Genomic DNA, 18,578 nt, shown 5'->3' with positions numbered 1-18,578 from the left:
TCTGCTGGTGAAAGAAGGCCGCATTCCAGTGGATTGGGAACTGAGTACCCTCGTCCCTCTATACAAGGGGAAAGGTGACCCTCTGGACTGTGGCTCGTATCGAGCGATAAAGTTATTGGAGCATGGAATGAAGGTATTGGAAAGGGTGTTGGAGAGGAGGATAAGGAAGAAAGTGAAGATTGACGAAATGCAGTTTGGATTCATGCCAGGAAGAGGAACGACAGACGCACTTTTCATTGTGAGGCAGTTGCAGAAGAAGTACATGGAGAAGAGGAAGAAGTTGTTTCTTGGGTTTGTTGATCTGGAGAAAGCATTCGATCAGGTTCCACGCAAAGTATTGACATGGGCATTGAGGAAGTTAGGAGTGGAGGAATGGTTGATCAGAGTGGTGATGGCAATGTACAAAAGAGCGCGCACAGCTGTAAGGACGAAGGACGGGAACAGTGGTGAGTTTGAGGTGAAGGTGGGAGTGCATCAGGGGTCGGTACTAAGTCCACTACTATTTGTAGCTGTGATGGAGGTGCTGGCTCAGAACGTAAAGGAGGGTTTACCGTGGGAGTTGTTGTATGCAGATGATCTGGTGTTGATTGCGGAAAGTATGGATGGACTGAAGGAAAAGATGAACACGTGGAAGGAATTTATGGAGACAAAAGGTCTGAAGGTGAATATCGGAAAGACGAAGGTGATGGCAAGTGGTAAAGCATGTGGCGAGGTGGAAAGAACTGGGAAGTGGCCCTGTGCTGTGTGTCGGAAGGGTGTCGGAGTGAACTCCATTCAGTGTACAATGTGCGCTGAGTGGGTTCATCAAAAATGTAGTGGTCTGAGAGGGTCATTAACCAGTGTGGCAGCTACATTCAAATGTAAGGTGTGCACAGAGGGAGCTGCAGATGGAGGAAATGTTGAGTTGGATCTTGCAGACGGCGTGAAGCTGGAAGGTGTGAAAACATTTTGCTACCTCGGAGACATGCTGAATGGAGAAGGTGGATCAGACTCGGCAACGGTTGCTCGAGTGAGATGTGCATGGAAGAAGTTTCGGGAATTGAGTGGCGTGCTGATGATGAGGGGAGTGTTGTTGAAGCTGAGGGGAAAGATGTATGCTGCATGTGTGAGAAGTGTTATGATTTATGGGAGCGAGACATGGGTAATGAACGAAGAGCAGCAACGAAGGTTGGAAAGGGTGGAAATGCGAATGGTTTGATGGATGTGCGGAGTATCGTTGAGAGAGAGGAAGACAAATGATGAATTGTGAAAGATGATGGGAATAGAGCCTGTGATTGATGCTGTGAAGAGGAACAGGTTGAGATGGTTTGGTCATGTGTTGAGGAAGGATGAAAGTGACTGGTTGAGAAGAGTGATGGAAATGAATGTGGAAGGAAGTAGAGGTCGGGGAAGACCGAGAAAGACTTGGCTAAAGATGGTCGAAGAAGAAATGCGGGCCAGGGGGTTAACAAGGGGAGATGCAGAAAATAGGGCAAAATGGAGAAGATTGTCATGGGGACCGCAAGGCTAACCCCCGCTCTTGCCGGGAAAATGGCCTTAAAATGCCTGTTGTTGTTTGTTGTCTTCAGTCATACGTCAGACATGGACAGCAGGTTCGTGAAAGACTTGTGCAATAAAAACGACCAATGGGAAACCATGGAAACCAATAAATTCCACATTCCTGTGCCAATGGCCTTTTAAAATGCCTGTTGTTGTTGTTGTTGTATATTGTTCCGAAGATTGTTTTATCGCTCTTGTCGAATTCTGAGAACTCTCTTGATTGCGCTCATCAAATCTATACAGATGTTCTGTTTTCCAAGTCTTTATGAACTTTAGACGCTCAATACTTACAAAGAACTGCGACTGTGTAACCAATATGCCTCTGCAAAGTCCCACAACGGGTAGATGCCCTTGTTCACTGTCCTAAAAAATAAACAAGTTTGATTTAAACCCCTTCAGCTGTTTTCAAGTATCACATTTTTACCAGCCATGACAAGTTTCACATCGATCGGTGAAGCAGTTTCAGAGAAGGGAATTTTTTTAAATATCGGCTTTCAAGCTAATATGGCTGCCATACCACATGACATATGACCTTTAAAAATGTACACTCTGCATATGTATGGGTAGGGGATCACGCTTGTTAAGATTCGTGTTGATTGGATAAGGTTAGTTTTTCTATCCAGATGGCTGCCAAACCACGGGATTTATGACATCATCATTTTCAAACTATATGCAACAGTGGTGTTAGATGATATTTGTAAAATTTCACATCAATAGGGTAAGCGGTTTCATAGATGTAATTGTTTAATATTTCCTTCAATCCAATATGGCTGCCACACCATGTGACCAATGATGTTTTTGTGATCATCTTTTAATCGCCATGCCTAGTCAATAACGCACGTAAAGTTTCGAGTCAATCGATTTGGTGGTTTGGGAGAAGATGTTATTTTAAGGTTTTAGATTAAATCCAATATGGCTGTCAAACCATGTGACCTATGATGTCATAAATTTAATATTTCAATACAAATGGGTCATATATCATGTGCATGCAATTTCAGATTTTTAGCATAAGGAATTCGATTAAAACATTTTTGGCGGGTATACCACTTCACCTATGATGTCATCATTATCATGCTTTTGTTCCCCATTGGGAGTACTTGACAATGTGGCAAGTTTCAAATTTTTCCATTCAGCGGTTTCCGAGAAATATTTTTTTAATTATTTGCATTTAATCCAAGATGGCTGCCATACCACATGACCTATGACATCACAGTTACCAAGATGTGTTCAGTTACCAAGTTTCTTGTGGAGTGCTCACCAAGTGGCTTAAGCATTTGAGCAAGCACTCCATTCAAAACGATTAAGGAACGGCTGGCTTGGCGAGCGCTAGCTAGCTGCTTGGTAACTGAATGCACCTTGGGTTTCCTGTCTTTCAGTTTCATGTTAAAAAACAGCATTAATGATTGCTTCAAAAGGCCGCCACGAAAATCGCCACATTAGCGGTAGGAAGGGTCATGTTATTAACCCTTGTGGGGTATATAGATTACACTAGATCTCCGCTCAGTTTCATAAGTGAAATTTGCCTCACGGGTGGCAGGATTCCTCCAAATTTCTTTCAGTTTAGTGTTAAACAGCTTGAGCGTCTGTTTAAAAAGGTTCCTCCAAACATGTGTTTGTGGTTTATAATATTTTTAAATCTGGTAGGGGCCGGTGCTCCCATGAAACACCAAGATAAGCCATTTATAAATGCTGACACGATGTTTGTTCAAGGAGGAAACGTCCCTTGCGGAGTGGGGATATTGTTTCGTAATATCACGAATATTATGCTTAATATCACTAATTTTATGCTATTATCATACAAGTGTTATTACTTTTGTACTGAAAAACGGATTTGGAAAAATGCCATGAACAACACCTTGGAAGAACTCCACGGAAGAGGCAGGAAGGGTTGTTATTAACCCTTGTGGGGTATATAGACTACAGTAGATCTTCGATCAGGTGCATTTATCGACGTGTTAAGCATAGACTGATGCCCGGATTCCTCCAAATTTCTTTCAGTTTAGTGTTAAACAGCATGAACGACTGTTTAAAAAGGTACTCATATTTGGTTGTGGCTTATAGTATTTTTACTTCTGGCAGGGGCTGGTGCTTCCACAAAAACGGCACGATAAGCTATTTATAGCTATTTATACACGTTATAATGGTGTTTGGCCAAGGAGGAAACACCTCTTGGGGAGGTTGGATATTATTCGTATTAATATTGTTTTGTAATAACATTAATATTATGATATTATCATTCGTTTTGTTATTACAGCCTGGTGTTGGCTTAGTGGTTAGGGTGCCAGCTTGGGATCCTAGGATCCTGAGTTTGAATCCCGGTCGATTGTTGAATTAACGCCAGGGGGGTTGACTCAGCCTGTCATCCTTCCGAGGTCGGCAAATTGAGTACCAGCTTGCTGGGATGAACGATCCCGGTGTATACCCCGATTTAGAATAGGTACACCGTATCCCTGCGCATCGTAAGAGGCGACTAAGGGTTGGCGTCAGAAATGGCATCCGGAAGCATGATTGTCATGGGGCCTGCAAGTCTCACCCCTGCTCTAGCAGGGAATAATAGCCTTAAAACGATCATTCATTCATTCATACATTTTGTTATTAGAAGTGACCTTGGAAAAACGCCACGATAAAGCTATCTTAACATGGATATACACCTCAACACGCAACCCCCTTGGGGGAGAAAACCCCCTTGGGGAAGAGGGGGGGAGGGAATTAATTCGCTACACCCTTCATTGTGTGACCCTTAGTCCTCCTGTCAAGTTTGATTGAGATTGAATAAGTAACGACCAAATGTGTCGCGGTCAAAAATCGTCAGACAGACAGACACCAAATTGTGTTTTTAGCCGCGTCGCAAGACGCTGGTCATAGAGTGCCCTCTGCTGTTGTTCTTGTTCTTCTTCTTCTTCTTGTTCTTGTTGTTCTTGCAGAGAAGACAAAACCTCAAAGCTCCACCCATTCTGGGAACCATAGCTCCACCCATTGTGGGAGAGGCTTCATATAAACAAATATCCACCATTTTATTAACTCGCATAGCTTTGAGGCCTGTTTTGTAGGCCCGTGGTGTCTTCCTCTCTCACACAGTTTTCTTTCAAATCAAATTCGATATATCATTTCATTTTTCACAGTCGCTAACATAGTTTTAGACTCGGTTGAAAAAAAACGGGAAGAAAATCCGATGAAAGTTGCCCTTTATAGAACGAAATGAATTCTCAAAGGCCTGTAACTTCAAGTCCATTGAGATTTTTTTTTTTTAAATCGCGGCATGGTCAGTCATACACCGCCCGAAATAACAGACGGGAAAATGCCGAGATGTATATATTTTGTTTAAATCGCGGCATGCTCAGTCATACACCGCCCGAAATAACAGACGGGAAAATGCCGAGATATATAAAAAATTCGTCCATTTGATGACAATCATCACGATGAAATATTTAATTTATACGTCGTCACAATAATGTGGAGAGAGGAGCATAGCTTCGTTCACGTGTCGCCACATACGGGAAATTGCCGAGATATATTTTTTTTACATCGCGGCATGGTCAGTCATACACCGCCTGAAATAACAGACGGGAAAATGCCGAGATATATTAAAAATTCGTCGCCACACACGGGAAATTGCCGAGATATATTTTCACTTTGCACAAAAATAACATCAAGTAATCGAATCAATAGGAATGTCCTGTGCCTATAACATCGACGTTATAGGCACAGCTGCATCTAATAATGATAATAATAATAATTCATTTATTTTGTATAGCGCTTTTCCAGAAGCCCAAAGGCGCTTTGACAGAGTGGCAAACATAATGCATAACAATACATGAAAAATGCAATGCAAAAAATACAATACAATACAATCTAGGCATTGTGTAACATCGACGCGGCTTTTGTTTTAATTAAAACTTTTTGTACTTGTTTAGTATGTGATGATTCACATCACACTGATCATTTAACCTTCCACATTGAATCGAAAGATGACTTCATTTTTCAACTGCAGATAACCTCTTCTTTGCAAAAAAAATGTTTAGACTTCCTGTTTCATTCTCTCCACATTTTCTCCTTGAATCCTCATCAATTTATCGGCTTTAATGTCCTCGCCTGAGCATAAACAACCCGAATCGACTGTGCCCGGAATGTTTACTTCCTATTTGAGGCATTGCCGCGTTAATAGATGAAATTGCTTTTTAACAAAGCCTGTCAGGATAAGAATAGTTGGGCCCAAATTGCTTCATTCACCTAAATCATTCGTCGATATATTTGCGCCTTTGATTCCAGGTGGCTAGTTGCGGAGCACGGCTGCTGGCATGGTGCATTTCCATAAATATTCATGGTCGATGGTCCGTTATCCACTTGTGTGAAACCCAAACACCAGTTAATATACACCTTCGTGCGAGAGACAGAGATGGGACCGGGCCTTGCCTCATGCCTTTATTTTGTTTGTCTTGTCTTTGTTTTTTGCAATAGCAAAGCTTGAACTTTTATTGCGATTGCCATATTGTGCCATCCTTATCGATGTCTTTTCGTAGACCGTTTTGATCCATCTTGCTATTGCTGCATTTGAGTACAGAATCAATCAATCCTTGTTCTCCTTCAGACCATCACTCAGCTGCCTCGAGCCTCACCGGACTGCTGGACGTCGAAGACATCGAGCCGATAGGGACACCGGATGCCAGCGGGCGGCTTTCTCCGACCTGCGACATGCATCGGCTACCCTCGCCCCTTGCGAGCGGGTACGGATGCTCCCGTTGCGGCCACATGAGCAGGTTAGCCCGTGGAAGCAGGCCGAATAGTACCGTCTTGAGCAATCTTCATGAGCCAATGCTGTGGACACAAATTCTCTTGTTTGGTCTGTGAGGTGTAGACGTGTAACTTGTCAGACTGTGGGAGAATTACCTTGTTGTGAGTACGGAGCTTCTGTTGCCCCTTCACGGATGCCCTTATCAACACCGTACATGCTTGAAATGGCTTTTGTGTTTGGAGTGTTCAAAGGAACCATTATCGCTTCATAGAATACATATAATCTCATGCGCATGCTGGACCTTTGAAGGCTCTTCTTCAAAAGAAGCGTTTACACGGTACTACAATCACATCGGTGACTCTTGCATGGAAAAGGTGTCCTGCTCGGGTCTTTTTGTCTGTTTCCTTTGCTGTCTAAGGCTCACGTGTACAATCTTCGAAAGATGCATTTACTTTTGCGGAAATAAGCTGCCCGACATTTACTGAGTGTTCCCTTCCGATCAAAAGCCAGCTTTTCTATTCTCCACATTGGATCTTAATTGGACAAAAACAGAGTATAAATATACACATATGTACATATATACATACGCATATATATATATATATATATATATATATATATATATGTATATATATATATACTGTATATATATATATATATATATATATATTGTTACGGACCACGGATAAGATGTTGGTTTTGCCGAGCGGAGGCCCCGCGGCCCTAACAGTTACTCCGACTAACCCGATTCCCGAACGTTGGCCGGATCGCGCCACAGATATTCAATATGGAAAAGACAAAAGCGACACGGATGTGAAGACGAAGAAGAAGACGAAATAATAGGGAATACGAATATAATTTATTTACTATTTACAGGCTCAAAAGTAACCAAGGAGAAGGAAGGATAATAAAATAAAATAGACAGAGGGACGGACCAGAAGGACACAGTGAAAATCGCTAGCTTATCTATGCAGTCTTAATTAACCCAGTGACAGAACAAACAAGGACAGACTCACGCGGGGAATGATGATAGGACTGGCGGGAGATGGATGGCTGGAGGGAGAGGAAGGTCCAAGGGTACTGCAGCACGATCGGCGGTGCCGTTTCCTCAAAACTGCCGTCAAGGCCCCAAGCTGCTGTTGTTGCTGCTGTGGCCGCCGCTGCTGCTGCTGTGTCTGCTGCTGCTGCGGTGGACGTCGCGCGCTTTGCCAGGACTTGTCTGACTCAACCACACAACTGAACAACGTGCTTGCTTCTTGCCCAACTCTTTTGCTTGGTCCAACTTTGGCGAGCAAGGCGACGAATAGCAGGCGTTGTGCTTCCCTGGATGATCTCTCGCAGTACCTTGCGCGCGCGCTTTTATAACGCCTCCGGCGATCAAGCCGCCGGCCTTCAGGACACGCCCATCGGTGTGCTCACCTCGGCCCTGGTTGGTCGCGCGACCCTCTGGCTCCGCCCTTGATGACGATGGGCGGGCACGCCTTTCTTCCCCGAGCTGAGCACATGCTCAATGGTGGTTTTGGAGGGGATGTAATTGGCAATCGAGGCTTGGCAATGATGAAAGGGGGATGTGAAAGGAATCTACTCTATTTCACTTGGTGCAATGGAGTGTCATCTTAATGGGAGACAAGGCCTTACCCTAATACACATAATAAAGATATAACTATCAACCAGGGGGAAATCTATGATTGGCTGACGTGTATGCTTTATGGACTAATTATGGGACGCCCTTTGACCTTTACACAACACTGGAGGCAGGAGGGTCCAGAATCAAGCAATATTAATAAAACACACAATAAAAAAAATACAATCCTCATATCCACAACACTGCACCCTCCTCCTCTTAGGCACGTCGCGGGCCTATAACTTTAACTTAGTGTGACACGTAGGTGTAGTTCCCTCTACTTTTAACCTGACCCTGAGTGCGACAGTTTTAAAACATAAATAAATATGTCCCGATGCTCCATTGCACCCTACCTAACAGACTCACGCCCACAGCTAACCGAATTGCGGAATGGTCTTCAAACTATACACTGACGGTGGGGAGCATTATTTACAATGACTCTGCTTTTATTTACAAAACTAACCCAGGACCTGTGATTGTTCTTTCTGGGGGGAGACAGTCTGCTCTGCATCGACGCACCATGAAAGCACCCAAAACGCACCAACACACCCTCAAGCACCAATCGGTGTACAGTCATCACTGTTCATGAAAATAAAAACAACAACCCCTAACCCTGCAGGTGGTCTCTTGCTCTTCGGCTCCCTCTGCTGGCTATTATTATTTTCCTGGTGTTGTCATCTTCCTTTGCTGGCGGCCTATTTGCACTATTAAAATGCACCCAACGTGTCCATTTTTATTTATTTTATTTATGGCCCACAGGGCCGACTAGTGTGGTTCACCTGTGGGGCATCGGTGCCCTGTGATCAAGGTCCGCCAGCGAGATTTCGGGCCTTCATGGCCGGTTCCAGCAGAGGGGCCATGCCCCAACCCATGGGGTCCATAAGTGGTGCTCGGCCACAGACATGTGGTCCATAATGTGGTGCATCGATGCAGACAGCTGGTTCTGGGAGTTCCGGGCACACAATGGCGGACTCACGCACGCTTCCCTCGGCGCCCAGTGGCGCACAGGTCCTCATGTGGGAGACAAAGGGGGGGAGAGACAGATGAACGAGGGGTAAGGTCACAAGGGTACACATCAAACAAGGCAATGCAAGGCGAAATGCGTACGGAGAGCGAAGTGAGAAAAGCTCGTCCCTTCCGTACGTCACCCCCCCTGTCACCTACTCTACCCTTGCCCCTACCCCATATTTACAAAAATCTACACATTTACAAATTCGTCACTACTGTCACGTCTTCCCCATATTTCTTCTATTCCAAATTCGTCAGCACAATCCCTCTAACAAAAATTTGCCATCACCCAATTCATCATCAATCCTCATAAGGAGGAAGAGATGGAACATCAAGCACAATGTCACACCCACGTCATGATGCGTCTCACATTCCAAACATTTGCATCAAAAATAATAAAAACATGGCATGGTGCGGAGTTACGTCACCTCAGGTGAGTGGATGTAGATGGTGCAAGGAGATTTTCATCCTAACTACTTTCTAAATGACATTAACACACTTTACACTACCCGGGGTCTTTCCCTGCCAATCCATTGGCCAACTTACACTATGGGTTCTAAAAACCAATTCCCATTGACCAAACTGTGGTGCTTCTCAATTTGGGGTCTCACTCCCCCGATGCAACTCCCTGTGCCCTTGCACAATTTCCAGGCTGGGTCGTGTAGCTCTCCCAGCAGGCCTACCCACCTGCACACCTCCACCACTGCAGTTGCCACCCGAGCTTACCTAGCTCCTCACCCTAACCTATCTAATTGGGGAAGGCCCCTCCTGGCTCTGTCACCCCTCGGTGCCCTCTGGCACTGGGCTACCCGGGTCCGTCCTCCGGATCCTCGGGCCCCATCCACAACAACTCTACTGGCTCCCAGAGCCCACCTGCGGCCTCACCTGGCCGACATCCTCACAGTGGTGGAGTGCCCAAACCAACGACACACACTAACAGGCTACACGCCCAGCCATTTCCACAACACTAATGCACCCATCACTACACTCCTGTGCAACTACCATTCTTCCACCCGCACCACAGATGCCAATATCCAACCACAATTTACCTATACCCTCTACCTAACACTTACACTGCCCGCCCCGGGTATTCGTGATGGGGGTCCACTCTTCCCCCATTCACACCTCCGCACCATCCACTCCACTCCATAGTTTCCACCATACTCACTCCACGACCATCCATTCCAATACTCCATATATTCCACACTCCATGTATTCCACATTCCATGTATTTCACACAACCAGTCTCCATACACCTGTTGTTGCACACCTGTGCAATCAGACCTGGTGCCACCTGCACCCTCCTTCCTTCCTGGACCATTTGGTCAGCACAACTCACATCACTATCACTCACTCATACACTGCTCCATCCACCTGTTCAGTTGCACACCTGTGCAATCTCACCTACAACTCACACTCACAATCATTTACTCATACCCTGCTCAATACACTTTCGATCCTCACACACACGGCATCATCTCATCTAACTATTGCCCTGCTAACTTAGTGCTCCCCGTCTTCCCTTTAAACTAAGCACATACCACGTCATTATCATCCAAACTACCCTCTCTATGTCCCCAGCTACCTGTCCAATGTAGCTACCTAACCTTACCGTTACCTATTGTCAATCTCTAGGTCCCTACACATTATCCAAACCCTCCCGGGCTAGTTTTCACTGCCAAACCCCATAACCTAGTGCTCCTTTGCCCCCGCTGTGAGAGATGGCAGAGCTGCCATCCCACCACATCGGGTATCTTCGACTATCAATTTTGCTCACCAAATTCCAACCAATCAAAAATTTTCCCATCATCTGCCAATCATTCAAATTTTGCTTTTTTTAAATTTCGGGTCCAAAACACTATCCTCATCACACGTCTACTCACTAGAGCCTCTCGGTGCGCCAATTCATCTCCAAAGCTCGGCTTCGTAAAGCCAAGCAATGAACGCGGGTTGTTTGGTGCCGGCGGCTGGATCCGTCCGGCCTTCGGTGCAAGGAAGGAGGTTTACCCGGGCCGAGATCCCACGCACCACCTCGGCACAGAGCCGTCCAATGGCCCGATCTTGCCCTGCCGGAACGCCTCAACAAAAAGGGGTCGCCATGACGACCCTTCCTACCGGGCCGCCCGCTCCGCATAGCGGAGCACGGACGCGGCCGTTCAGAGCGCGGCCCGGCGTGGATCCCGCACGGCGGTTCTTTCGAAACCGCCGCGGGTCCCCGCGGCACACCTAGCTGCCCGGCACGCACCGAAGGCCCGCTTCGGCTATAAGTCGCTCTAACCGCTAACCCGGTTAGCGTCGATGCTCCACTCGCATGCTTACACCCCGCAGCCCGTTCCTTGCTCATACATTCAGCCGTTCCCATGCTCCTCATCATTGCACCTTCTCTTACACACCCAGGTACACTCATTCCGCTCACAGACTTGGTCACACACCTGACCACCGCACACCTTTGCACACACTCGTCGTTCGCACACCTCACCAACACACCTCTTCGTGCCCCCTCCTCGGTCACCTCCTCTGTGACAACCACAGGTGTGCTCTCACTTGCACACCCAACCACGTGCCTCACTACCAACTCCAGTGTGCATTCCCATACGCGCTCTACCATTCCAGGTGTGCATCCTTCCATTCCAGGTGTACATCCTTCCATTCCAGGTGTACATCCTCTCTCACCTGCCACAACCAACTCACGCTCCGTGTCACTCTCACTACTTTTACCACCACACTCGGTCGCGCATTCACCCTTACTCTCGACCGTGCACTCTGTCCGCATGCACTCCGCTGTTACACACCTTTCTCGCGCATCCTCTTGCGCACTCTCTCCCGTTACACCCTCCGTAACACTCACCACAGGTGTGCATGCTTCCGTTACATCCCCTGTAACACTCCCCACGACGCGCTTCCAGGTGCCCCCTCGCACACGCGCTACGACCAACTCACTCTCGACAGCACACTCACTCCTCGGCGCGCACTTTTCCTCACACACCCCAGAGTCGGACATTCTCGCACACCTCCTCTGTCCATACACTCCGTACCTGTCGCACACTTCACCAGCGGCCTCTCACGAACTCCCGGGTCCAAACCAACCCCCAAGCCGACTGAAGCTCCCCTCACACCATATACATTTCCGCGTATATCGCCACTCAGCTTGGCACCTCGTCTCCGCACCTCCTCTGCCACCTGCAAACTCTTTATTTGGTTAGCAAGCACACCATCACGATTTGAGCACCCGACCGTGTACATATTCCATTACTTCCTCCTTTATCTCCCTCTTAGTTTCCCTCCGTCTCTTCTTAATTTCACTCACCCCCTCTTCCACTTCCTCTAACTTTTGCTTCACCTCTTTTATTTCCCGGTGCGTCTGCTCAATTTCGTCCTCTAAGGCTACCTTGACCGTTTCTATTTGCGTCCTCACCTCTCGGTCCTTCGTCTCCATTGCCTCCGTCACCTCGTCCAACCTCGTTGTCAGTCCCTCACGTACCATCTGACATTCCTTCTTTGTCGCTATCAATTCGTTCTTGATGTCTTTTTGTGTCGCTTTTAACCCTCCTAGTACCGCAGTGTTCTTTTCTACTTGATCCACTAGTTCTTTTTGTCCCCCCGTCAGCTGCTCTACTTCCCGTGTCAGGTCGTCTATGCCCCCTTGTAATCTAGCCGTCCCATTTCTCACCTCTTTCTCCATACGCTTCTCACCTTGCTTTACCTCCTCGCGTACCCCCGAGACCTCCTCGCTTACACCTCGTCTGATCTCTCCCATTTCTCTGGTAGATGCCACCCTCATCTGTTCCAATTCATTCCTTTGAGCATCCAATTTAGCGTCTAACCCGATTTTCACCTCCTCTATCTGCTCTCCCATTTGTTTAATTTCCCGGGCGGATTGCTCCCCTATTGCCCGCAATTTGTCTTCCATCCTATCTTCTAGCCCGTTAACCCATTCTTTACCTCTTTTATCCCATTGTCTAACCCCTCAAATTTATTTCCCATATTGTTTAACCCGTCTCTTAATTGCTCACGAGTACCCCTCGCTTCGTCCCTCATTTGGCCCCTCAATCGCTCACTATCAGCCCTCGCTTCATCCCTCATTCGCTCACTATTAGCCCTCGCTTTGTCCCTCATTTGCTCACCCATTTTTTCATATACCCCATCATCTGCGCCGCGAAGAGGTCCAATTTCCCCAGCGCTGCGGTCTCGGCTGCCGCAGCACCGCCATTTTGTGCCTCTGCAACCACGTGCGCGAGGGCGCCATTTTGTGCGCCTGATACTCCCTCAACCACCTCCTCATTGCTCTCCTCCATTTCTTCCCTCTGGTCCTGGGTTACCCCTAACCCCTCTTCTAATGCCCCCACCGGCATCCCGCCGCCTTGACTATCCATGGCACGATGTTCAATTTAAGATTTTATAAAACAAATTTTGGCCCACTCGTAATTTGAGCGCACTAAGCGCTTCAGGTCCGTATCTCGCTCCCGGCACCAATTGTTGCGGACCGCGGATAAGATGTTAATTTGCCGAGCGGATGGCGCCGCGGCCCGAACCGTTAACAATGACTAGACCCGATTCTGAATGTTGGCCAAATCGTGCCACAGATATTCAATTTGGAAAAGACAAAGACGACGCGGATGTGAAGAAGAAGAAGACAAAGAGGGTTTGAAATACGAATATAATTTATTACTATTTACAGGACCAAAGAAACCAAGGAAGAAGGAAGGATAACAAAATAAAGACAGAAAGAGGGACGGACCAGAAAGACACAGTGAAAATTAGCTTACCTATGCAGTCTTAATTATAACCCCAGGACAAGACGCACAAAACGGACTACTAGCAAACTCACACGAATGGGGGAAATTGCAGGCAGGAATGGTCGGAAGGAGGAATAGCTTGGTGGGAGAGGAAGGTTCAGCGGGGATCGGTCGGGCTGGAAGCGGACAGCCGCCGTCAATCCTCGAGCTGGGATCGCCAAAACCGCCGCGGTTCCAAACTGCACGGCGAAGCTCCTCCGGTGCACCGTGCGCTCTCCAAAGTTGCCCCTTTGAACTATTTTTTTGGCACCTCTGTGCAACTCTCTCTTGGTGCTTCTCACTTGGCACTTGTTCTACTTGGCACTTGTTCTACTTGCCGTATCTCTGACTCTCTTCTGTCTCTGGCGCACTTGTTGCAACTGCAACCACCTTCAACTCCTTCTCATCCCTCTCTTTCCGCACTTCTGTCAAAGGCTTCCCCGCGCTTCTTATAACGCCCGCGGGCGATCAAGCCGCCGGCCTCTAGAACACGCCCATCGGTGAGCTCGCCTCGGCCCTGATTGGTCGGCACGGGCCCTCTGGCTCCACCCTTGATGACGATGGGCGGGCACGCCCAGGATTCGGCAGCTCCTCCCCCTTCTTCTCCAAGCCTACCTCGTGGCTAATGGAGTCGCGGTGAATGCAGTTGGCAATTTAGGCTTTATTAAATGAAAATGAAAGGGGATCTATCTATTTGAATTCGGTGCAATGGAGTGTCAATTAATGGAAGACAAATCCTTAGCCTAATACACAGAATAAGGAAATAACTACCAACAAGGAGGAAATATATTATTGGCTGGTGGATGTTTATGAAATAACTACGGAACGACCTTTGACCTTTATACACAGACTAGAGGCAGGAGGGTCCACAATAAAACAATAAAAAAAACACAATCGACATATCCACAATATATATATATATATATACATACATACATACATACATACATACATATATATATATATATATATATATATATATATATATATATATATATATATATATATATATATATATATATATATATATATATATATATATATACACACACACATATATATTTCTGTCAGTTGATTGTTTGTTTGACATTTGTATTACAATGTACAAGAAGGTAGAAATAAATGAATGACATGTTTATCTAACCATTTATTCGGGGGAAAATTATTATGGAAGTGTACCAAGCTGTTTTACTTGCAATTTTCAAAGTGCCCTCCCTCGTGATCGATGCACAATTGCAGCCGAGCAGGCACAGAGTGGCACACACGCATGCAGAGTTCGATATCAATTTCCTCAAACGTTGCAGTGATTTGAGCCTTCAATTCCTGAATGGTACGAGGCTTTTCACGATAAACAAGGACTTTCATGAGCCCCCAAAGAAAGAAATCTGGAGGTGTAAGGTCTGGGGAGCGTGCCGGCCATTCGATCGGACCGCGGCGGCCGATCCACTTTCCGGTAAAGTTTTCATAAAGCCACTGACGAACATGACGTCCATAATGAGGTGGAGCTCCAATGCTCCATCTTGGTGGAAATAACAGTCCTGATCTTGTACCCTGGGCCAAAAGAAGGTTTGCAGCATATCCAGGTAAATTTCTGCAGTGACAGATCCCTCAAAGAAAAAGGGTCCAATTATCCCTAATGGAGATATGCCTGCCCAAACTGTCACACCAGGTAAATTTACCTCCTTTTCAACTGTCACTCTTGGGTTCTCCGCAGCCCAGGAGACACAATTGTGTCTGTTAATCGTGCAGTTAAGCTTAAAACATGCCTCATCTGACCACCAGATGTTGTCTAGCATTGTGTCCTCTTCGTCAAGTTTAGCTAAGAACTCTTCGCAAAATTGAAGACGGCAGTCGTCATCTCCATCATGAAGGGCATGCAGTAAGCGTGGAATGTAAGGTTTCCAGTTTTTCTGGTGAAGGATACAGATAACACTTGATTGGCTCACTTCCAACTCTGCAGATAAACGGTGAGTTGACTTTTGCGGACTTTGTTCCAGTCTCCTGATGGCTTCTTCAGCCTTAGCTACATTCGTTGCCGTTTTCTGACGACCGGACTTCTTTGCAGTGGCTACCGACCCTGTTGCTTCAAATTTCTCGACAATCAATCGTATGTTTCTTCCCTGGGGTGGGTTAATATCGAATTCCTGTGCCAAACGGCGTGCCGCCATCGTTGGTTGTTCATTACATTTGTAGTAATGTTTCATGGCCACTATGGTAATGATATGGTAATATTATATAAATGAAACCGAATAAATGGTTAGATAAACATGTCATTCTTTTATTTCTACCTTCTTGTACACTGTAATACAAATGGCAAACAAACAATCAACTGACAGAAATATATATATATTGATCCAATGTAATGCATATTAAGTAACCCCCATGCTTGCAAATTTGCAAATGGTTGCAAATTTGGTTTCTGCTCTTTTCAAATACTGTAGGGTCCTTTGCAGCAAGAACAAGTGGCTGGATGGTCATGCATGTTTATTTTTGGGGGGAGGTGTGAGAGGGAGGTTTGACAGAGAACGAATGCACTTTGTTCTTCCAGGGAGCAGCCCCCCAGATCCCTGTCCATGAAGGTGAACCATCTGGAGAGAATCCTGAAGCAGTTACAAGATGATTTGCAGAAGGTCAGTCTTTCTGAACATTTGCTCTCTATTTATATCATTCGGATCTTTCCCCAAAGTGCGTACACTTCCTTCGTCACTTTTGTTGGACTGTAATATCATCATTCTTTATGGAAAAGGTAAGGAATGCTGTTAATATTGATAAAATGAAGGAGGGAGGAAATGTAAGTGAGGAAAGAGAAATGAGATTGGAGGTGGGATTTGGGGGAGGGTGGTCCCAATCTTTGACATCGCAACTGTGTCTCTGGCTAGAGTAGAGGGTGGGATGGGCGGGGCATTTAACAATATGGCAAAGACAGAAAGAAGGAAAAGTAGAAATCGAATGTGGAAATTAGAAAACGAGTAAAGACAGAAAAATAAGAAAGGCAAGAGCACCACAGAAAAATCCGTTTTAGAACCTGTGCATGTCATTAGCATAAATTAATGGATTAAGAACTGACACAGAAGGATGAATTTGGACAGACAAAAAACCTAAAGTGTAATTAATGATCCATCCATGTTGGGGAAATGTTCGCAGGGCATTGGGGAAAACAGGGGTCGCGTTTGGGTGGTGTGGTGTTGGCAAAGAGGCGAGAAAGGTTGAAAGCTCCACAGTTTTTGCGTACATGTTATGTCGAGGGTCCCTGTTCTCCAATGACGTAAATGTCCAAAATCAGCTGCTTGTGTGGCCCGCTGTTCTGGGGTGAGGTTGTCCTAAGTTGGGTGACGTCGCGATTAACTGTAGATAGACGACGTATGGCGGCGTGCTCGCTTTGCAGGGTCACAGTCCGCACTTCAAGCGACCTAATGAAATTTGATGTCCTGTGAAAGGCCGATTGTAATGGCATTGCTTCTGTGGCACTTTTTGCCATCTCGTAACACACCTCTTGTTGGCGGTCCACACTCGGCACCTTGAAGTGTGTCATTCCTCTGTTTAAGCTGGCAAAAGTCGCAGCGGGTGAGACACTCTCCATTCGGTGCTTGCAGGCGTTGGTTTGATGGGGGTTTTTTGGGGGAGTTAGGGTTAGGCATAATGACTGATTGGCTTTTATTTCAATGAGACCCTGTGGAGTATTGCTCATGGAGTCCGCTCTGATTCGGGGAGGTCTGTGGTTTGAACTCCGGCTGGGTCGTACCAAAGACTTTAAAAACGGTACGTGCTGCTTCCTCGCTTGATGCCCAGCATTTTAAAAGGATTGATCATGGACAGACAACCATAGGCTGGCAATTATTGCATACACCCCACCCGATAGGCATAATGGCCAAATGATAATGCTGTCATCCCAATTTACTGTTGGAAATTGAGTAATACATCACCTTTTGTTTAGCGAGTGTGAGGCTGGAAGGAGTCGGAGGCTGGAAGGGGTGTGAGGCTGGAAGGAGTGTGAGGCTGGAAGGAGTATGAGGCTGGAAGGAGTATGAGGCTGGAAGGAGTGTGAGGCTGGAAGGAGTGTGAGGCTGGAAGGAGTGTGAGGTTGGAAGGAGTGTGAGGTTGGAAGGACTGTGAGGATGGAAGGAGTGTGAGGCTGGAAGGAGTATGAGGCTGGAAGGAGTGTGAGGCTGGAAGGAGTGTGAGGCTGGAAGGAGTGTGAGGCTGGAAGGAGTGTGAGGCTGGAAAGGGTCGGAGGTTGGAAGAAGTGTGAGGCTGGAAGGAGTGTGAGGCTGGAAGGAGTGTGAGGCTGGAAAGGGTCGGAGGTTGGAAGAAGTGTGAGGCTGCTCCAGCCTGGAGGAATATGTTAAATAAACACCTTAATTATTATTTGGTCTTATTGCACGTTTTTGTGCCCATCATATTTCCCATGCCCATCATATTTCTCGTGCCCATCATATTTCCCGTGCCCATCATATTTCCCGTGCCCATCATATTTCCCGTGCCCATCATATTTCTCGTGCCCATCATATTTCCCGTGCCCATCATATTTCTCGTGCCCATCATATTTCCCGTGCCCATCATATTTCCCATGCCCATCATATTTCCCGTGCCCATATTTCCCGTGCCCATCATATTTCCCGTGCCCATCATATTTCTCGTGCCCATCATATTTCCCGTGCCCATCATATTTCCCGTGCCCATCATATTTCCCGTGCCCATCATATTTCCCGTGCCCATCATATTTCCCGTGCCCATCATATTTCCCGTGCCCATCATATTTCCCGTGCCCATCATATTTCCCGTGCCCATCATATTTCCCGTGCCCATCATATTTCTCGTGCCCATCATATTTCCCGTGCCCATCATATTTCTCGTGCCCATCATATTTCCCGTGCCCATCATATTTCCCGCTTGGTTATAA

The 18,578-nt window shown here is 46.5% G+C and overlaps 1 protein-coding gene across 4 annotated transcripts in view; it reads left to right on the top strand.

The window, feature by feature from the left end:
* Nucleotides 1-18,578, top strand: part of LOC137434896 (signal-induced proliferation-associated 1-like protein 2) — a 454,554-nt gene that overhangs the window by 433,515 nt on the left and 2,461 nt on the right. For 3 of the 4 annotated variants that reach the window (XM_078784965.1, XM_078784963.1, XM_078784964.1), the window contains 2 exons: nucleotides 6,128-6,296; nucleotides 16,227-16,308. In XM_078784965.1, coding sequence (XP_078641091.1) covers nucleotides 6,128-6,296; nucleotides 16,227-16,308 — 251 coding nt within the window. The remainder of the gene's footprint in view (nucleotides 1-6,127; nucleotides 6,297-16,226; nucleotides 16,309-18,578) is intronic. The other variant, XM_078784966.1, reaches the window with a different exon arrangement.

This window comes from Myxine glutinosa, chromosome 9, assembly GCF_964187855.1.
Source record: "Myxine glutinosa chromosome 9, kmMyxGlut1.1, whole genome shotgun sequence".
NCBI classification, from domain to species: Eukaryota; Metazoa; Chordata; class Myxini; order Myxiniformes; family Myxinidae; genus Myxine; species Myxine glutinosa.
This window is presented reverse-complemented; position numbering and strand designations above follow the sequence as displayed.